Raw genomic sequence first — 21,575 nt, 5'->3', positions numbered from 1 at the left:
AACCACTGGATTCTCACCCTGTCACCCACCAAGCATAGTAAACGAGTCTAAAAGATGGCCTATGTCTATTCTTTGTGTGAATTATTGAAGACAATGACACATTATTATGGTAAGCAATCCTTGGGGATTGAGATTGTTGATAGAAAAAAACGAAACATGGTATATATGGTTCAATGCTGCAAAGAAGCACGGCTTGTTGATTGCATTTCTAATAGAAGTGAGACCCATGAAAAATCCAACAATACAAGTAAACCTCATTGTCCAATTCAATATTATTAACATTCATAAGTCAGTCGCAACAGCCTCTTACATTTCCTTGTCGAATAGTTGGAACATGCTTCAACTCGCAAAAACTTCATAAGGCACTTGATAGAAACTCAAATATCCAAATGTTCACCATCAAAAGAAAATAGGGGAATGAATAACAGTGGGGGAAAAGGCACAGAGGCTGATGATTCAGAAACCTGCTGCCAACACATGATGCAACCCTAAAACATGTAGAAGCTCATATCTTCTTCCCGGACTTGGCAGCCTTGGAACCCGACCACCAATTTGCACTTCACCATCCACCTCTTCTTCCTTCACTTTCTATTTCTGAAGGCCATTAGCATCAATTTCTTCACCATTATCAACCCACCTCCTCTTCTTTCCAACACCAGCTACTCTCGCAGTTTCACCATCCACCTCTTCTTCCTTCACTTTCTTTTTCTCAATTTTCTCGCCATTAACAACCCACCTCCTCTTCTTCCCAACCTCACCTACTCCACATTTCCACTCTCACCCATATCACCATCTTCTCCACACTCCTCACCGTCCAACTCATTGCTCTCCTTCGCATATCTATCACCCAGCAATTGACTCTCAGATTCCTCCACACCATTACAAGAGAACCCAGTTTCAGTTTAGCTTTCAAGCAGCCATGCCAAACCACACACACACACACACACACCTACACACACAATCTCCCATGAACTTAATTACACAAACTCTACAGCTAAAAAAACTTCTTTCTGGAGAGTTAACCCAAAAGGGATTTTTTTTTCTTTTCTTTTAGGGAAATAAAATCAGTGAAATTTTTTTAACATGTACGGACTGACCAGATCACTACCAGAGATGGTTGACGGAGGATCACTCAGTGCAGCAAATGCAGCGAAATTCTGATGTTTCACGAGGTCATGCGAGACACGTGCAGCAAAAGCTTCACTGATTCGGACCATTCGGTCATGGCGTGTGTGACATCGGTCAAGGACTGAGGAGTTCAGGGGGAGAAAGACAGAGTAAAAGGGGGGTTTGGGAATTCCAAGGTTTTAGTGAGCTTTTTTTTTTTTGGCCAAGGGTTTTAGAGAGCTTTATCTTCTTAATTTAACTTCAAAGCGGTACGTGATGTCAAATAATAAGAGAATAAAAATAAATTGTGGGAGGTCCATGATGTTCTTACTAGAGAATTTATTAAAACGATTGAACAAAACAAGCTCCTTTGCTAAGAGCTTTATGTTGAAGACTTGGCTAGGATTTTGATATTTATCATATATTCATATCTCTAAATTGATTATAAAGTTTTTGGGCTTTAGCCCCCTTTATCACTGAAAAAAGCGGGAAAAAATGTTATAAATTCGAATTTCATGTCAAGGTTGAAGGGACATACACATAGGCTGATAGGCATGTAGAAAAATTGAAACAAGGTTGGTTTGGAAGATCTTTCCATTTCAATGTGAACATGTTGATTAATGGACTTCATATACATGGATTGGTGGAAATTTGTAGCTTTAGTAATAGAGTACTTGCTCTACACAGAGTTAGACTCTCGTCCTCTCTCTTCCCGCCTCAAGCCTCAAAAGAAACATGTATGATACGATATGATATATATAATCATATATGTCATGATATGATATATCATAATACTCAAATTCAATATCTTTAACATTCATAAGTCAATCTCAACAGCCTATAGTCTTAAATCCTTATCAAATAGATGGAACATACATTAAATTCCGCAACTCCCTAAAGCATCATAAGCCACTTCCATAATAATTAAAATATCCCAAAATTTTAGCTTCACTAACAAATGAAAACAGAGAAATGAATAACAGTGGGGGAAAAGGCAGAGAGGCTGATGATACAAAACCCACTGCGCACACATGCAACCCCAAAACATGTAGAAGCTCATTTCTTCTTCCCGGCCTTGGCAGCATCACCAGCCTTGGTCTGCACATCATATTTGCAAACATTAACCAAATCAAGAAAGCATTAGCATTACTGTAAAACAGTGAACTGAAAACATGGAACGTTCCAAAAAAAAAAATCCACAAGCTTGGCAGCCTGAGATGCCAAAAAGATACACTACCTCCACAAAAGAATAACAATGTTTCTTACCTTCTTTACTCCACGGATCTTCTTGGCTCTGTTCTTCCTTTCCTTCAGTTGCTTCCTTGACTTTTCCACCTTTGTATCCAGTCCATTCTGCACGAGTAGCCAAGCTTGAGAGACAGAGATAAATAGATACAAAGAGAGGGAGGGGCAGAGAGAGAGAGAGAGATTTCTGTACATATAAGGTCCAAAAGACAAGTCTTTGTATTTCATGCCATACCAAATATTGATTCTTTCATTAAGAGATACCTATAGACTGTGAAACCATGGTATCATCATTTGGCATAGCCAATTATCAGTTAACTCATCAAGGAATTGCAAAGCCAGCTTTTGTAACATTAGAAACATACAAGAAGCAATACTTCAGATTAGTCCCCCCAACAGGGAACACTAGAAACATACGAGAAGCAGTGACCAGACACATTAAAGTCAAAAGTTTCATAAGCAAATATATGGACCCATTCCAAAACCAGTAATAGATGATCAAAATTGACTAATCAGCAGACTTAAAGAGGTCCACACATAAAAAATGCAGTTACATAGAATGGGATAGGAGAAAAGGATGATAAAGTTACCCTGATCAGCCTGTACTTTGGCTCATACTTCTTGGCATTCTCTACGGAATCATAAATCAAACCAAAACCAGTGGACTTTCCACCTCCAAAATGTGTGCGGAACTTGAAAACAAAGATGGCATTTGGATCCTTCACTTCGTACAACCTTGCTAGTTTCTCCTTCAGCTCTGCCTTCATTATGAGAGGAAACAGATTTTCATTTTAATTGACAATTGAACAATCCATCAACTAACAAAATAAAACCCACAAAAATATAGATCTGACAAGTTTAAACTATGAAATTAGAGGCAGAAGATATTGGTAACAACAAAGTTACCAACCCAAACCTGTAAGCTTCAAACCCTTTCTGTAGACTTATTAAATAACATTGAGCTCTACAAAACCTATATTATCATCAGTAAAACAGTCCTAAAAATTGGGCAACCCCATGACTTAACTTTTTTTTTTCTCTCATTTCAAAAAGAAATGAGAGGTGGTACACAGTTCCTACTTTGTAGTTGCAAGTAATATCAAATAAACACATTGACCGAAGCAACAACGACGAAAATACGATAACAAAGCGCATGAAAATCAAAGGTCCATTGGCTAAAAGACAGAAACCAAACCTTGGAAACATTTGGTCTGCCTGGATGTAGAACATCGATGACCTGCATCAAAAAAAAAAAAAAACACACACACACAAAGTAAATCCAGCTAGCCATGTAGAAAACACACATCTGGGTACTTCATTTCTCAGGCTCATACAAAATATAAGCTAGGTTTACAGTTCCATATAATAGCAAGGCAAAGTTGCAAATGCACTTATGACAGATAAGTTTTTGGTTCTTTTCCTTGTTTTTCTACATTTTCTAGTTAACCAAACAAGGGTAGTAGCTAGAAGACTCACGAATTGCTTCCTCGAAAGAAGACGGTTTGTCATGAACTTCCTCGTACGGATCGTCACCGCCTTGCTGTCTGCCATGGCTGTCTCTTTGCGCCTCCGCTCTTCTTTCGCTTGGGACTGTCTGTGCGAGCTTTGCGCGTTTTGCGAAAGAGGTATTGAGAGGTTTTAGGGTTTGCGAATTGGACTGTACATGATATAGAGCGGTATCTGATTTATTGGGCCGATCTCCAACATAATAGTCCCGGCCCAATTATAATCTGTATGACCCGTTAATTTGATATATGACTGGTATTTGCACACCATTTTTTTATTTTTTGCACACATTTTCTAAAAAAATAAAAAACTCAAAGGAGAAGACCACCTTGCCCCTCTTTCCCTCTCTTTCTTCTTCCCTCACCCACACACCCCATCCTCATCTCTTATTCTTCTTCTTCTTCTTCTTCCCACCTCGACCACCTTCCCCCCTCCCCTCCTCTCCTCTCTTCTTCAGCTCCTCTCTCCCCGCCACCTCCCAGTCTCTTCTCCCCCTCCTCTTTTTCTCTCCCCAAAACCTAACCCAGCCCCTCTTCTCTCTCTCTTCTGGCCCTGCAAACAACCAAATCCTTCAAAAAAAAAAATTTGCAGGGGCTGGATACACACAAAGAAAGGGAGAGAAGAGAGGGGGAATGAGAGAAAGAGAGAGAAAAAAAGAGAGGAGAGAGGGGCATGGAAAGGGTCGGGTGGTCGCCGACGGTGGTGGGCTACTCGGCGTGGTTGACATAGGGTGTGTGAGTGTTGGGTTTTTTTTTTTTTTTTTTTAAGAGGGGTGTGCAAATAACAGCCCTCTTTGATATATGCATTTAAATTTTCTTAATGCCAATTATACCCTTTATAAAATACTAAAATGACTTAATAAACTTTTCAAAAATTCATAACTTACTCAGTACACCCAAAGCCCACGCATAAAATTCTCACCATCTTTGAGCTCACATCCATGATCCATCAACCTCACTTAATGGATGTTTAATTTTTTTGCATTGGATATAATTTGTAGATGTTACATTTTACAATTGGGGTTTATGAGAAAATTAGTTGGGTTCTTAAATTCGTTATTGAGTTTTTTTAAGTAAAACATGTATTATCTGTTTGATGAAGTGTACATATTTAATATCTTTCTCAAGCCTTAATTGTTATCGGTGATCAATTTTGAATCAACCTTGAATTACAAATCCAACCCTCTTAATTAATTTGAATTTATATGAAATCTCAACTCAATTTTCAAACTCGAATTTTTAACATATACATATAAGAATATAACATTAAATTAAAATATGCTCTATACTAAATATTATACCCTAGCGATTAGGGTAGGGAGCATCTCTATTTTTGTCTCATTATTTTTCTTCCACTCAAACTAGGGGATAAGATCATCGACGACCTTATCTTATTAGAGTAGGAGGGATTTAGAGAAATTGAGAGACAATATGTTGTAGGGGAAGAGGGAAGCGAAAAATGGAGTGGATAGAGGGGAAGTCGTCGGGGAAGCTACCGAAGGAGAAGAACCACAACCACCCGAGGATTATTTCTCTTTTTAGTTTTGTAGAAGGACAAAATTGGGTGTTTAGTTTCACAAATAGACCTTCTCATTTCCTATGTGTTTAGTCCCAGATGATAGAAACAAATAAGGCCAGCCTAAACATGGGCTGGGTTTTCTGACCCAAGAAAAAAGAAGTATGGGCCGGGTTTTTTTCTGTCCAAGTTTCCTTTTTTGTAGTCCGAATCCGAGTCCCTTTACTTGTATGCGCTTTCCTTTCGAAGGTTAGTTTTATTTCCCCAAATAACATCATCTGCGACTTCGATCAAAATCTCTGATGGGGAGGCCATCATCCACCATCCATATCCCCGATAGACGACGCCGTTCTCCGCACGATAACAGCCGTTACCCACCGGACTCAGACTCCTCCGGTGACAACCGCTACCAGCGTCGCAGCCCCAGCTACGAAAGCTATGATAGGTACAACAACAATCACCGCCATAGAAACCGCTCGGGCTCGCCCGATTACCCAAACCCTAGACGAAGCCCTAGGTCGAACGGAGGAGGGCTAGACTCTTTTCCCAACAAATTCGGGCGGGCCGGGAACCGAGGGGACCGGAATGTAAGGCGGTCGGAGTCGGAGGAGTCCGACGAGGAGCTGAAGGGGCTGAATTTCGAGGAGTACAGAAGGCTCAAGAGGCAGAAGCTGAGGAAGGCTTTGAAAAAGTGTATTTGGAGTGTGACGCCCAGTCCGCCTAGGGTTGAGAACGATGTCTTCGAAGTGGAAGATAAGGCTGATGAGATTTCCGAGTGGTATGGCGAGGACAAGAGCGATTCGAGCGAGAAAAAGAAAGAGAAGGCCAAGTCTGAATCTGGGTTGGAATCGGAATCGGAATCCGAGGATTTGGGGTCGAGGAAAAGGAAGAAGAGTTCGGGTTCTAAGCGTAGACGTAGGAAATCGAAATACAGTGATAGCGAATCGGAGAGTGAGAGCGAGAGTGATGATGAATCGGATGAAGAAGAGGTTCGCAAGAGGAGAAAGAAATCGAAAAGTAGAAGTAGGCGAAAGAAGAGTAGAAGAGAAAGAAGAAGAAGGAAGAGTAGGCGTAGCAGCGATTCAGATGAGAGTGAATCAACTGAAAGTGAGGCTTCAGAATCTGATTCTGAAGCGGATGATCGCTTAAAGTCGAAGAAGAAGCAGCGAAAGTCTCGCAATCTGAGTAAGGCAAAAAAAAAGTCCGATTCGGAGAGTGAGAGTTCGCATTCGGAGAAGAGTTTGGATTCTGAAGTTGATGCCAAGGCTAAGGCTATAGTTGAAGAGGAGGTGATAATGGATGAGAGTAGTGCCGAGGCATTGATGTTAAAGGAAATTTTTGAGTCCCAGAAGAAGCCTGCATTGGATGATGAACCTGTGGTTGGGCCAATGCCATTGCCCAGAGCTGAAGGGCATATTAGTTATGGTGGGGCACTTCGGCCCGGTGAAGGAGATGCCATTGCACAGTATGTTCAGCAAGGGAAGCGTATTCCACGAAGAGGTGAAGTGGGTCTGTCTGCGGAGGAGATTCAGAAGTTTGAGGGTCTTGGCTATGTGATGAGTGGTAGTAGGCACCAGAGGATGAATGCCATTCGTATTAGAAAAGAAAACCAGGTTTATAGTGCTGAGGATAAGCGAGCGTTGGCCATGTTCAACTATGAGGAAAAGGCGAAGCGTGAGCACAAGGTTATGGCAGATTTGCAGCGGTTGGTTCAGCGCCATATTGGGCAGGATGTTGGCCCTTCTCACGACCCCTTTGGTGGCAAGGCTTCAGAGGGCGCTGATACTTAGTTTCATGTATGTTTATTGCTATCTGAGTTGTTTCTTTTTTCTTCTTTCATGAACTATGTTTGATTTTGAGTACTATTGATTTGGATGCTTTGGTTTGTTTTATCTTCTATTTCAGTGCTTAAAGTTAGTATCTTTTAATGCATTAGATATCAAATTGTGGAAACCAACCAAGCTAATGTTTGCATAGCTAGTTATCAGTCCGTGCAAATTCTCAGGGTTCACTTTTCCAACAATTTTGTTTACTTTTTAATTTTGATTAAATTATCAAGAAGTTGAATCTAAACAGTCATTCTTGTAGTTGATGGTTTTTGTCTCATTGATGGTGCTTAAACGTTTTTCCTCTTCTTTTTAGAGTTTATATGAAATAATATAGTCTAGAAACTGATGATCTTGCAATTAACCCATTCATCACCTGCCATTGAGTTGCTTTTGATTTCTCTGAAGGCATGTATTGCACTTTATGTTTCTGTTTCTTCTATTTCTTTCAGAAGGAGATGGTGAATTACAGATGGGTAAACATAAGGGTAATTCTGGATAGAAAGTTCTTTAAAGAGGGATAGCTCCTTGTGTGATAACTGAGATTATAAATGGTCAGGAGGGAGCATTTTTATGCCGGAACCTTTTTTTCTAGTTTGAATTTGATAGTTCATGCATAAGGAAGAAAGGAGCTGGGATGATTTTGTTCACATAATATGTAATAACTGAATCAGATGAGTATCTGTATATGTCTATTCGAGTTAGTTTTTTTAAGTGAATTAGATGGAGACGACCTAAAGTGCTAAAATATCAGGGATAGAACCTGGTCGACAGAATTTAGAGAAATGGAAATGTACTGAGAAAAGTACTAGGGGCCTTTAGTCAGAATACCAGTGTAGTTGAGTCATTTGTATGCGTTCTTCAAATTAGGGACATGCAATGGAGTTCTAGTACTTTTCAGTGATTGTTTTTTGTGTGTCTTTCTGATCTAGTGTATATAGGGGGACTTACAAGGATGGTTGGTGGTGATTGGGAGGTATTCATGTTCATGAAGCTAAATGAGGGTTCTCCTCTTCCCTTTCATATATACTTTTTGGTCTTTGATTTTTTTCTCTCTTCCCCCTCTTCTCCCCCCCCCCCCCCCTCCCCTCCCCCTCTTTTTGGTTGAGTGGAGGTGGGAGGGTTGTTTGGTTTTGAAGTTTATGCTGTTTCTTTTTCTTTATAGTTTTTCTAGTGAAAAACAAATCAAATTGTATTAGTTTTGCTAAATTTCTGAGTGTATCAAGAAATCTAGATGGACCCTTTGTACTTAGAATAGAACCATGAACAAGATTATTTGTTCATCTGAAGCTATTTTCTTCCTTTTTTTTTTTTTTTTTTTAATACTTTATGATGTGTTCACTATTTAATCAATAATCACAATTCTATGCAGTTGGAAATTGCAGTCTACTTATGCTACTGGAAAGTGTTCGATATCCGAAGTTGAGATATTTAGAGGATTTAGAAGCTTGAAGCTCACTATTGGAATCTTAGGTTTTGTGTGCAACAACACAAACATCACCGCTAAAGCATTGGGTAGACAGTTTTGAGCATGTTAACTGGGATTATTATGATGGGAAAAAGATATTGGTGGAGATAATGAAATACAAGATGATAGGTGGCTGGGTGCGCTTCTTGCTTAAGTTTTCAGTCTTAATTTCGTCATAAGGGTAACAGTTAAAGCTTAATGTATGTAGTTATATGATCAAATTTGGAAAATTACCTCTGTATTTGACAACAGTGGAGACTTTTCATCATATTGAACCTTTTAGCTGTGAAGTGCAAGCTTTTGAACCCGCTTCATATTCATATGTTAGACCTATATTAAAACAAATGCTGAAATGCGTCTGCCTTCAAAACCCAAAGGTATAAAGAGAACTACAAACATCCTGCCATTATCTTTGACCCAACTGCCTAGGTTGTTTTTTAGTGGGTGACAAATTCAGGCCTACGACTTTGTGTGTGAAGGGGGTTAGTTGCCATACATTTCTCCTGCCATGATATTATAAATGGTTTGCATGCTCATAACTTGTTGGTCAATAGATTAAGAAAGATACAAGCTTGAATGCATATCCTTACAGGCATGCGCATGAATGCTCAGTAAACACTGATGTGAGACTCCTTAAGATAATGTAAGGGGTGACCAATTATTTCATGTGGTTCAAAGGTGATAGTTGCTCAGGTTGCATGAGTGCCCTGCATCCTTCTTTTCATTATTGATGACCTTTATATTGAAGACATGCAATCAAACTTTGTTGACCTCTGTTTTAGATATAATCGAGTACCTACAGGCCCTACATAATATTCAGCTTTGATTTCATGGATTCATTGGGTTAGCCATGAAAAATTTCACGTTTGCCTAAAAATAAAACTCACTTGAGGAGTTGATGCTGATAAGGGTGACTGTGTGGGTCATACATCTTAGATGGGTTGGAGCTTTCAGCACATGGGAGAGTGATGGGCTGGCAAAACATGTTGAGAAGGTTAATTAATTTGAAAGGTGAGAGCTTCAAATTCAACCTTTGATCATAAACGGCAAAGTGGTTTACATTCATTATTACAATTATGCAGGAAGAATTAAGAAGGTATAATAGATACTCATGGAGGGAGGCAAATTGACCAACAAGGTCACGCAAGCATGAGGGAGAGGGAGAGGAGAGAGAGAGAGAGAGAGAGAGAGAGAGAGAGAGAGAGAGAGAGAGAGAGAGAGAGAGAGAGAGCATGAAATGGTCAATTTGAATGATGGGTTTGTCAGAAAAAATTGCTGCTCTCTTAAGTAAGATGAAGATGAGTGCAGACAACATCTTAACTGTCTGTTAAGCTTAAATTTCAATCAGAGAGAGTAATCTATCATTTCTTTTACCAAATTCACAGAGTAGGCCCATTCCATAATCTAGTGTAGGTTCGTTTAATCAATTTGTGCAAGGTGGGGGCACCCCATCTCCAAGTTGTCAAGAAATGATTTTTCCTAGTGAGCAGTCAGCTACAGAAATATCTATCTATCTATATATTCAACAAAGTAAAAACCCCATGTCTCATGCATTCACCATAAGCAAGGGCTTTAACAAAGTATTAAAATGTTGCTTAAAATAATAGCACTATAAGTAGACGACAAAACCAACCCCCATTAAATTTGCAGGGGCTCTTTGCTATTAGCTAGCATATGAAAAAAGTCTTAAATCTTTACAAAGATAATCAAGTCCCATAACAGCCATATATATGATCATAATTGAGTGCTTTCCTACCAACCAAAAAGAGAAAAGAAAGGACCATAGTGGAGTGTGTAATCCTGTTGCTGGACTTCGATTAATAGATGTCTACCCAAAAAGCAAAAAGGAATTCTGGGTCTGATTGAGAGAGTCATGAATTTGGTACCACATTAGGCAAGTCTTGGTCTTCTGAGTGGCTTTGGTCAAAAGGCAACTGCGCCTACAAGTTAATGTCCATAACTGTAGGACCCCAGCTAAGACTAAGAGCCCTACTGTCCTAGACCCTCTCCATTTTCCTTGCCATTAAGTAAGCAATTGTGTATTATATGCCAAGATATGGGCTATACTAACTCTGTTGAAGGCGTGAAGCTATGTTGCTAGAGAAGAAAACAGAACAAGTATAACTCATGGATGGTATAAGTAAAAGAATAGAAATGCTTTGCATAACTAGTGGATATTACACCAGCCAGGTAAATGCCCATTGTTTTATACAAGCATGTAATTTTTCCATTATGGTGTCTGCTCCTTTTTCACTTTAAGAGAACAACTTTTAAATTTGTTACATTGCTGCCAAAGAAATTTTGTTTTGTCTTACTTGGCAAAGGTGACAAACAATTATAGAAAAGCAAAAAACGATTTCCATGGTGGGAGAAATTTTCAAAAGTTGGCGTTTTTGGGCTGCAATCTTTGTGTTTTCGGCTCTAATGCATGTGTAATGTCAGTTAAAGGGAGGCCCCATTATGATTCTTTTAATTATGGACAAAAGAAAGAGTGCAAATATGTGTGTGTATGAGAGAGAGAGAGAGAGAGAGAGAGAGAGAGAGAGAGCTTTTTTCTTTTGGGCATTTGTGTAACGTAATCTGTAAACCAGCCTTTTCCAGCAAAATAATACCCTGTTGGGATTTGCCGTTTATTTCATATTCAGGCATTTCTTATTCATCCCATGTGACTTAAGCTCTCTACTCTTCTCTGCCCATACCTTCACTATCAAATCAGTTTTTAATTCTCATCAAAACTTTTGGGTGTTTCTTCAGTTGCAGTGGTCACAAACATTGCCAGTGATTATCAAATCTATCTATGGGCCTCAAGAAGCAGACACCCAGATAAACCTGAAGCATTCAGAAGCTGGGTTTGGATCATCTGAATGATGGGCTCTTAAGGTAGAAGTCCCTTTCTCTGTGTATCAATTTATATACTGCCTCTGCCTGCATTCTTTCCTTTTCACCTCAAGTTCTTAACGAAATCAGCAAGATTCAGAAAGAAATTAGTCATCTTTGTTGGTATATATATGATCATGAGGGACTTTCCTTCTTGTTTTGGTGAAAATGGTGTTCAAGTTGCTGATTCTTCATCATCATCAAGAACCACAAAAATTGCTCAGAACTTGGTTTCTTGTGTCTATCAGTGCAAACTACGCGGCCGTTTGTGCTTGATTACTGTCACATGGACCAAAAATTTAATGGGTCAAGGCCTTAGCATTGAAATAGATGATGCAGCCAGTCAGTGCCTCTGTAAGGTTGATATAAAGCCATGGCTCTTCTCCAAGAGAAAAGGGTGCAGGAATTTAGAGGTGGATTCTAGCAAAATTGATATTTGTTGGGACTTAACCAATGCTAAATTTGGTTCAGGACCTGAGCCAGTAGAGAGGTTTTATTTAGCTGTTATGTTCAACCATGAAATGGTTCTACTTCTTGGGGACTTGAAAAGGGAGGCTTTCAAAGACCCAGTTGTTGGCTCCAATGCCACTTTCATTGCTAAAAGAGAGCACATCTTTGGGAAGAAGTTTTATGGTGCAAAGGCTCAGTTTTGTGATAAGGGACAGACCCATGATGTCACCATTGAGTGTGAGACTGTTGGGCTTCATGAGCCATACCTTGTGATCTGCATTGACAGCAAGATGGTGATGCAGGTGAAGAGGCTGAATTGGAAGTTCAGAGGCAACCACACCATTTTGGTTGATGGGCTTAGGATTGAAGTGTTTTGGGATGTCCACAATTGGCTCTTTGGTAATGCCATGGGCAATGCAGTGTTCATGTTCCAAACTTGCCTCAACAATGCTGACAATTTGTGGACTGGTCAGCCAATTCTGGACCCTTCTGTATTGACTTGGTCTTCCTCTCAGCAACTAAGAGATTCCCAGCTGCAGGGTCTTGGTTTCTCACTGATTTTGCAGGCTTGGAAGAATGAATAGAACCCAGAAGTGTGTATTTTCATTTTCTGAGTGTGGACAAAAACTTGATATTGAAACTGATGTTTTTGATTAGAGAAGAAGAAACATATGTGAATGTGATAAATACAGTAATTGAGTCTTTAAGGGTGATGTTTGTTTCTCCTCTTCCCTTAGTTGTTTTAATGCTTATTTATTATGTGTTTATTTATCAGCAGATGGGTCTGAAAAATCTAGTTGTATGTAAATTTACATACCAAGAATATGAGGCACCTTCTATGCACATTCTTTACAAAAAGAATGAGTAATTGCTCTTATTCAATCTCCAAGTTTAATGGAAAACAAGAGCTGAACAGCTTATTCTTAAATCGTTCTTGAGTAGCTTCACTCCTTCCCTGATTTGAGAAGTATGATCGGACTTGAAAAGATGAATAAGTTAGAACTCAATAGTTTTTTTTTTTTTTGGATAATTAAAACAAGGAAAATGCTATTTATATCAACTATTTTTTTCCTAAACTTTTGTTCCCATATGTGGCACGCAAACTACCCCATTATTATTGAAAAATAATGCTTTTTGCCGCAACTCTTACTAACTTTTTTTTTATCTCATTTTCGAAATGGTTGCTTATTTTTAGATACATAATTACCATCTCAAAATTTAAGAATTAAAACTTAATATATAAACATGAACGAGTCTTAATATTAGTTTTATAAAAGGTGTTTAGCCAAATGAAAACATGTGACATAAATGGTAAAAAAATATTGATAAAGAAACTGAGGAAATACTATTATTGTCCAATATTGTAGAGCCCACCATCTGCCCATGTAAAGATGGTTGAAAAAATAAGAAGAAAATTTGACTAACATTTTCATCAATTAATAATATTTTAAGGTTTAATTAATGAACTCCATTAATAAATGGATTTAAATGAATTATAAATTACTTTTAAATAAAATTAATTTCGTAATTAAACTAAGTACGTGGCAGGAATCTTTACAATCACGTTAGCGATCTTACATCATTTTCGCTTGAGCGATTGCACCTGATGAAATCTTTTAAGCATAGGATGCAGTTGAATAGTAATCGTACCTTCATGTCATTTACAGGGGCTCTGATAAAATTACCGAGCCAGCTATCTTCCAAACACACACACAACATACACGTGGCAGAGAAAGAACACCCCATTCATTCCCTTTCTCTCAACCTCCAAAAACTCTCTATTCCCTCTGATATCCACCCGCTATGGATACCCTCCTGCACAGCCCGTCATCGATGGCGAAGCGACCCTGCCCCTCCCAAAACCCTAGAATCCCAAATCTGAACCAGTTCGACCGGGACCAGCTCCTCGAGACGTTCCTCGAGTTCTCGGACTCGCAGCCTCTTGCCATCGACGTCTCGTTCGAGCGGCTCCTCGAGTCCAGGGCCTGCGATGCGGATCAGACCAAGCTCATCGATCGCGCGCTCCAGTTGGGCTCCGTGCTTCTCGAGGCCGCCAAACGCTCTGCAAGAAAACGCGCCTCCAAGCACAACTCGCTCGCCTGGGTTCTCCCTCCCGACCTCACCATTAAAGTACGTCTCAGTTTTATTGCCAAAGAATAATCAGTTTTTAACCTAAATTATTCCAGTGTTTTTTGATCGGGTCAATTTATCGAATTTCGTGATTCGATTGAAATTTCTTCTTTTAGTTGATTGAAATGCAATTGCAATGCGCGAATCGAATCGAATTTCGATTTGTGCGTTTTCGCAATGGTCTGGTCTCTAATCTGCATGTTGATTGCTGTTTATGCGATTCCATAATCCATATGTGATTAATGTTCTCACCACATGCAAATCAATATTGAATACTTTCTTACAGAAAAATGTCTATTTTGTCATTCGTTTTGTGGATATATCAATGTTTAGTATTTATTTGTGAACATTTAGATAGGAAGTGCATTCTCTGAGTACATGTGGTGATATGCAGGTATTTTCCATGCTTGATACACAAAGCCTATGCTATGCTGCAGCTACTTGTTCAATGTTTAATAAATGTGCCATGGATCCTTCTTGCTATGCCAATATTGACTTGACAACAGTTGTCCCAAAAGTAAACAATGCCGTAGTTTCCACAATGATTCACCGAGCTGGAAAATCTCTCCAGTAAGAGTTTTTTTGTTTTTTACCCAAGAAATCCTTTAATCTTAACAATCTATAATTTTTTGCCCTCGTGAAAATTGTGAAGAATTTCTGTAGTTGACATTTGTAATCTCATAATTTATGCTTCCTTCTTAATTGATTATTCAGGTCTCTTAAGCTTGGTGTAGTTCCTGGCCCAACTACGTCACTTGGATCTTCTCAGCCGTTAGTTTATACCATCAGGAATTCTGTAGATGTATCCAACTTTTCATGGAATGATAAGAGATCCAGACAAGGGAAGGAGTCATCCATTCTTACTAGATCCTGTTTAAGCCCTTTAGGTGGGGATGGTGGTGCTCCAGGGTATGCTTGAATTGTATGACTTGAAAATTTGGTTTGTGCAATTTCCTCATTGTCTTATGATTCTTTTTGTTATGAAAGGTATCTTTTAAAAAGGTTGCACCTTTACAATATTGAGAGAATGGATAATACATCACTTTGTGTGGCATTAGCGGCCTGTCCATCTCTCCTTGATCTGGAAGTCGTTGGCCTGTAAGTTTCGGTTTTTGCTTTCGTAATCTTTTATGTTGGATCATAGTATAAGAATTTTACTTAAGAATTTTACTTTTGTGCAATCTCTAGTCATGTTGAATTGAGGCAAACATTGATGTCGGTGAGCGCAAACTGTCACATTATAGAGCGTTTGTTCTTTGAATCCTCAAAATCAGGTATGGCATCTTCTTCATGAGGAACCCCGGTTTATATCCTCGGAATATATACTTACACATATATTTTCCGAATGTCAGGTAGAGATGACAGTTTGAAATCACCAACCTGTGTTGATCTTGTGAACAATTGCCCTCATCTGACTTCATTGGCCCTCAGAGGGTTTAAGTTGCATGATTATAAAGTTCGTACACTAGTTAAGGTATATCTTGTGCATTTTGAGAAACAATAATTGTCGCAAGGCTTATATTGTTTTGTGTAATAGTCGACTTATAACATTATATTGAGGCAGTTTCTGTATGAGTTATTAACTTATTATGCTTGTGATGGCTGTGTGTGTGAGAGAGAGAGAGTGAGAGACAGTCAGAATTTAACTTTTACAGTTATGGCTGGTGTTTTCAGTCAGAAAGTTAGATTGGCTATGCTTTTGTGATTTGGTTAGTCAAAAGAGTTTGATTTTTTAATTATTTTATTTTCTATATTGTCCTTATTCAACTACACCTGACCATAATAGTAAAGGTCCAGGAGACATTAATTCCCTTGTAAATGGTTTTTTTGGATTCCTAATCCATTGTTTAGACTGTTCTACATTGTTGTTCCTATACATGGTTATTTTCTGGATAATGTCTTTGGTTAGTGGTGTGAATACAAAAATGGGTTCCAAATTGGTGAAAGATAATTGCTTTTAGTCAGACTGCAAAATTTAATCTCTAGGTACTTGTGCAGGGATTTAAGAAGTTAAAGTACGTTGATTTTTCAACATCCTACTCTATCACAGGGGCATTTCTAAGGTCAGTTATCTTTAGTGGACAAGACTTCTTATTAACTCTCTATGCCTGAGACTTAGGTGAAATTTTTATTTCTTAGGAACCTTGGAAACAGCACAGGTGGGAATCTGCTGGAAGTCTTGATTTTACGGGATTGTATGCATCTCAAAGTGGTGATGACTTCAAGCTGTCCCTCCCCTCTCTCTCCCCTCTCCCTCTCTCTCTCTCTATATGTATATCTGAAACTTGAATTGTCATTTGAAGGTGGAAGTTGCTCGGTTGTTGACAGCAGTTCATTCTGGGGATTTCAAGTTCCTTAGACATCTTGTAGGTCGATAGAAATTGATCATATTCTTTTTGTAAGCTTGCTTATAATGTTCCAGTCTTCCAGTGTGATGCTTACTTTTCCAATCTGACTTTGGCTAATGCCTCAAACAGGACATATCTAATAGGGAAGGCTTGGCATCTGAGGGTGACTGGTATGACAGATGCTACAGCTTGAGGTAATGGTCTTGTCCTGTGGATTGATTTTTTTCCATTTTCCTTTGGTTGGGTAGTCGGGTTACGCAGTGGAATAGAGCTCTCCCATCTCTTAAACCACCATCCTTGCTGAAGGTGGCATCTGATCTTCAGTTCCTAGCATATCACATAGAGATCTTATGAGTGAATAATTTTGTCAATATTGTGCAGTGCCATTCCCATAAAACAGGTGTTGGAAGAAAGGCCTAATCTCTTTGTGCTGGCTGAGTTTCCATCAGAAGCAAGGTTGACTTATTCTTCAACTGTTGTACTTGATGCTTCAATTTTCTGTTTTCTGTTCTTTATTTTATTTTATTTTTCAAATATAAAAGTAATAGGTATTTGAAAATATGCTTATCATTATTGTCTTGGGTTCTGAATTGTTTTACAGTTACATCGACGTTGATCAAATGTTTGACAGCGAGCCGTATAGTGATATAAGTCTACCATCACAGATGAGCAGTCAATCATCAGATAGTTCAATGTTTGTGAGTTTTTCTGAGAGCAGTTACAATAGTGATCATGGAAGTGGAAACGAGGATGCTCGAGATGCTGGTTATGTAGTTTATGAGGAAAGCTCAGATGAGGTAGACTTTCTGGCTGTGTAGGAGAAGTACCAAGTATGGCAAGGATTGAAATCCGTGGTCACCAATGGATCATGTACCTCTCTCTCTCTCTCTCTCTCACACACACACACACACACACACACGCACACACATATGAAAAATAAGCAGTTGCAGCAGGTTGTAGTTTGTATGTAGGGTGATCTTGTTTGGGATTATTTTAGTTTCATTGCTTGAGATTACATCAATTTTACACAGTATGTTATGGTTCTTGAAGAGTATGTTATGGTTCTTGTGCTCTTCAAGATGAATTCCTGCAAATGATCGTAGACTTATTGAGGATGAGAGAACTATTGGGTAGCCAGTAGGGATCCATGCTCGAGGTGTACATAATGCATGTGTGCATGCATACTTCTTGTATCTGTCAGTAGCTCGTAGATTTGTTTTAAATCGCATATACCATGATGATCTGTGAATTTAAGAAGACTCATGTGGAAACATAAACATGGAGACCTATGTTTCTTGCACTTTATATGATGCATGGTTCATTGTAATTTTTAGTAGGTTCACACTACTTACATATATCCTTGTGCATCCTCTAACAGAGTGCTCTTATGCCTACAAAAGTGAGGGGGAGGCGTATATGAGATGCCAGCTTAACTTTGAATGACAAATAGACTTGTGGATGGTAGGCGTGCCATATCAATATCATCATCCTTGTCCATTGAACAGCCTTGTGTGGGCGAACCTAGAGAATCCCAATTTGGTATATCAAGTTCACTGGTGGCTTTTTTCTTCCCATTTATCCGATTTTCCTCGTTTTTTTGTTTTAATCCTTGAGCTTTCCTTTTGTAGTCAAATGTATACCTTGTTAATCATGAGATTGTTGGTGGATGCTTTCAGCTCAATTTAGTTCGTTTTGTATTTGATTAAATGAGCCCCCAACAGCCAACAGTGTATTATCTTTGTAGCAGTAGCCCATATGCGGGCAAAATCTGTTGATTGAATCATGAATGAATTATATTTTTGCATCTCGACAAGTATTATTACTAAACTAAACCTATGCAAAATATCTAAACTTGCGATTCACTGTGGTTCATTTGGCATTATTCTTTCATTATCTTTCAATACGTGATTAGACGTAACCGTAATTTTACTCACAAGCGCGTTAATACTCATATCATGTCAAAACAATCGGTATTTTTTGGTTGTTTAAATTTTTCTTAAAGGTAAATACTAAATAGTATTTGGAGGTGGAGTGAGTAACGAGAGAGGTCCATTTACTCTTCAATCATCTCTCACATGAGGCGGGACTAGGGGTGTGTTTCGGCCGGATCGGATCGGAAATAGGGTGTTCCAATTCCAATCTAAAAAATTTTGGAATGAAATTTATGTTCCAATTTCCATTCCAAAAAATCGGAATTTCAACATCTCATTCCGATTCGGAATTTTCGGATTTCTCGGAATTTTCGGAATTTTTCGGAATATAACATTTTCGGAACTTTCGGATAAAATTTGAAATTTTCGAATAAAAAATCGGAATTTTCACATTTTCATAATATTTTTTAGAACATGTTTGGATTTTTTTTTAGAATAATGATGAAATTAACAAACAAACAAAAATTAAAAGACAATAGATTATGATGCATTTCAATATTTATATTAAAATGTAATTAAAATATATGTCCAATTTAAAAAGAAAATTCAAAATATTAATTTAAATAACATTTAGAACCATACCATCTCATACCATTACCATAAAAAAAATCTAGAAAAGAAGGAAAAAAAAGATGCAATTTAGCAAGTTTTTCATTGCTAGATTATGTATGTTAAGAAATAAATTATGTATGATATATATTGTGTATGTTTAATGGTATATATTATAACATACATATTATATAAGAGAAATAAATGTCACTATAAATGTATAATAGGCTTAATAGCACATATCTTAGAGGTGGGGGATTAATCTTTGGAGCTCATCCAACATTGTTAGAATAAATGTCATTAGTAGATACATGTTACTCACATATATATATATATATATATATATCATGTTTGAAATTTTGAAAATAATAAGCTTAAATATTTAGTAATTAGTAATTACAATTGGTGGGATATTCCAGTTGGAATAACTGTAGAATTGCTCCATATCTTCAATTCCCCTCCCTAATAAAAAAAAAATAGTGATTACATGTACGGAAAATGTGGGTGCATGTTTGTGTTACCAACTTACCATTTATGTTATTATGATACACATATATTTATAATGTACATATGTTTATATTAATAGTATTAGTCATCTTTTTTAAAATATATGTTATATGTATCATACTAAATAAATGATAAAATATATAATATGGAATAAATTGGCATAATTTTGGAAATATTGGATCGGAATGCCTTCGGAACATTTCAGAATTTTTTGGATCGGAATTCGGATTGGAATCGGAATTTACATAAACATTCCAATTTCAATCCAATTTTTTTCGAAATTTTCGGATTTCGGCATTTTCGGATTCGGCAATTTCGGATTCGAAATAAAATTGGAAATTTTCGGATAGGAATCGGTCGGATTCGAATTTTTCAATCCAAATCACACCCCTAGGCGGGACTCGTGCCCCATACAAGATTTAGTCGTCCATTTATAAATTTCCTTGATAGAAAGAAGATGAAAATTGAAAGAGGAATATATCATATATGTTGAGAAAAAGAAAACTAAGCGGGAATATATTCTTATAGAAAAAGAAAGGGTTTTGAGAGTGCGAATAGTTGAGGGCAGACAAGCAATGGCCAGCAGTGGCAGCGGGCAAGCATCGCCGCCGTACAGACCGTACCGCCACCTGAAGACCCTGCGCGGGCACGAACGCGCCGTGTCCTGCGTGAAGTTCTCGAACGACGGCACCCTTCTCGCCTCGGCGTCTCTCGACAAGACCGTAATCCTGTGGTCGTCGTCCACCCTAGCCCTACTGCGCCGCCTGGTGGGCCACTCCGACGGCATCTCCGACCTCGCCTGGTCCTCCGACTCCCACTACATCTGCTCCGCCTCCGACGACAAAACCCTCCGCATCTGGGATGCACGCGCCTCCTCCGGCGAGTGCGTCAAGACTCTCCGCGGCCATTCCGACCTCGTCTTCTGCGTCAACTTCAACCCCCAGTCCAACCTCATTGTCTCCGGCTCCTTCGACGAAACGATTCGTATTTGGGAGGTCAAGACCGGCAAGTGCCTCCACGCCATCCGGGCCCACTCGCAGCCCATCACCTCTGTGCACTTCAATCGCGACGGCTCGCTAATCGTCTCCGGCAGTCACGATGGGTCTTGCAAGATTTGGGACACCGCCTCTGGCACTTGCTTGAAGACCCTCATCGACGATAAGGTCCCCGCCGTCTCCTTCGCCAAGTTCTCGCCCAACGGCAAGTTCATACTCGTCGCCACTCTCAATGACACCCTCGTAAGAACTTTAATTTCGCTTTTTTGTTGTCGATTCTCAATGCGAAAGTTTTCATCTTTATCGTTGATAAGCATGTTTATTCAATTGGGTTGCAATTTGGTTTTCATTTTGAGGGGCTTAACTGTGTAATTAATTAATTCCAAGAGAAAAATAGGTACTGGGTAATGGGTATTTGACCATGAAAGGGCTGAGATGCTGAGCAATTTGTGCGTATATTGTGCAAAGCATTATGTTATTGGGAATTCTGAATTTTGAATGGTTTTAGTGTTTGTGATTTTGTATTAGATGTGGTTATTGATATGCAAATTCCGTTTTCTGGGTGCAGAAGCTGTGGAACTACTCAACGGGGAAGTTCTTGAAGATCTACACAGGCCATGTGAACAAAGTGTATTGCCTAACATCCACATTTTCAGTGACAAATGGTAAATACATTGTTAGTGGTTCGGAGGATCACTGTGTCTACTTATGGGATCTTCAGCAGAAGACTATGGTTCAGAAACTTGAAGGCCATTCTGATACTGCCGTCTCCGTTACCTGTCATCCAACAGAGAATAGGATTGCCTCTGCAGCTCTTGATAGTGATAGAACTGTCAGGATTTGGGTTCAAGATACATGATAACGTATCATGAAGCTTTCAGATGTTATAATACTTCACAACCATTTTTCCCTTGTTGTAAACATTAGTATCCAATGAGGAATATGAGATTATACAGATAGATTATGGTAGAGCTGTAAACATTCAACTTTCACATTTCACACCTATGTTTGGACTTGTTTCTCTTTGAATGTCAAACTCGATTCATTTTAGTGTGGTCACTAGCTAGTTCTTTAATATATGGATATGAAATTTTGTTGACTTGTGCATAAATTTATAGTTA

At 38.7% G+C, this 21,575-nt stretch overlaps 5 protein-coding genes across 5 annotated transcripts; 4 read left to right on the top strand and 1 right to left on the bottom strand.

Annotated features, from left to right (window-relative positions):
* Positions 1–1,896: 1,896 nt before the first annotated feature.
* Positions 1,897–4,018, bottom strand: LOC147275764 (small ribosomal subunit protein eS24z). Its single transcript, XM_086253132.1, has 5 exons — positions 3,829–4,018; positions 3,548–3,589; positions 2,943–3,113; positions 2,374–2,460; positions 1,897–2,205 (listed from the first exon to the last, which is right to left on the bottom strand). Exons 1-5 carry the CDS (start codon positions 3,901–3,903, stop codon positions 2,164–2,166), a joined length of 417 nt encoding a protein of 138 aa, XP_086109258.1. The 5' UTR covers positions 3,904–4,018; the 3' UTR covers positions 1,897–2,163.
* A 1,591-nt stretch (positions 4,019–5,609) lies between these two features.
* On the top strand, positions 5,610–9,046 carry LOC147275763 (Ras-induced vulval development antagonist protein). The gene is made up of 2 exons (XM_086255483.1): positions 5,610–7,169; positions 8,572–9,046. Exon 1 carries the CDS (start codon positions 5,676–5,678, stop codon positions 7,161–7,163), a length of 1,488 nt encoding a protein of 495 aa, XP_086111609.1. The 5' UTR covers positions 5,610–5,675; the 3' UTR covers positions 7,164–7,169; positions 8,572–9,046.
* A 1,696-nt stretch (positions 9,047–10,742) lies between these two features.
* LOC147275762 (uncharacterized) lies at positions 10,743–12,742 on the top strand. The gene is made up of 2 exons (XM_086254776.1): positions 10,743–10,857; positions 11,422–12,742. Exon 2 carries the CDS (start codon positions 11,676–11,678, stop codon positions 12,576–12,578), a length of 903 nt encoding a protein of 300 aa, XP_086110902.1. The 5' UTR covers positions 10,743–10,857; positions 11,422–11,675; the 3' UTR covers positions 12,579–12,742.
* A 1,011-nt stretch (positions 12,743–13,753) lies between these two features.
* Positions 13,754–18,276, top strand: LOC147275761 (F-box protein SKIP17-like). Its single transcript, XM_086253537.1, has 13 exons — positions 13,754–14,124; positions 14,519–14,694; positions 14,839–15,033; positions 15,112–15,222; positions 15,313–15,398; positions 15,477–15,598; positions 16,123–16,187; positions 16,264–16,336; positions 16,428–16,490; positions 16,602–16,666; positions 16,854–16,928; positions 17,074–17,342; positions 17,851–18,276. Exons 1-12 carry the CDS (start codon positions 13,798–13,800, stop codon positions 17,288–17,290), a joined length of 1,575 nt encoding a protein of 524 aa, XP_086109663.1. The 5' UTR covers positions 13,754–13,797; the 3' UTR covers positions 17,291–17,342; positions 17,851–18,276.
* A 1,690-nt stretch (positions 18,277–19,966) lies between these two features.
* On the top strand, positions 19,967–21,555 carry WDR5B (Transducin/WD40 repeat-like superfamily protein). Its single transcript, XM_086254839.1, has 2 exons — positions 19,967–20,697; positions 21,023–21,555. Exons 1-2 carry the CDS (start codon positions 20,035–20,037, stop codon positions 21,311–21,313), a joined length of 954 nt encoding a protein of 317 aa, XP_086110965.1. The 5' UTR covers positions 19,967–20,034; the 3' UTR covers positions 21,314–21,555.
* The last annotated feature ends 20 nt before the right edge of the window (positions 21,556–21,575 follow it).

The sequence above is a fragment of the Dryas octopetala genome, chromosome 8 (assembly GCF_963921425.1).
Source record: "Dryas octopetala chromosome 8, drDryOcto1.1, whole genome shotgun sequence".
Classification (NCBI taxonomy): Eukaryota; Viridiplantae; Streptophyta; class Magnoliopsida; order Rosales; family Rosaceae; genus Dryas; species Dryas octopetala.
This window is presented reverse-complemented; position numbering and strand designations above follow the sequence as displayed.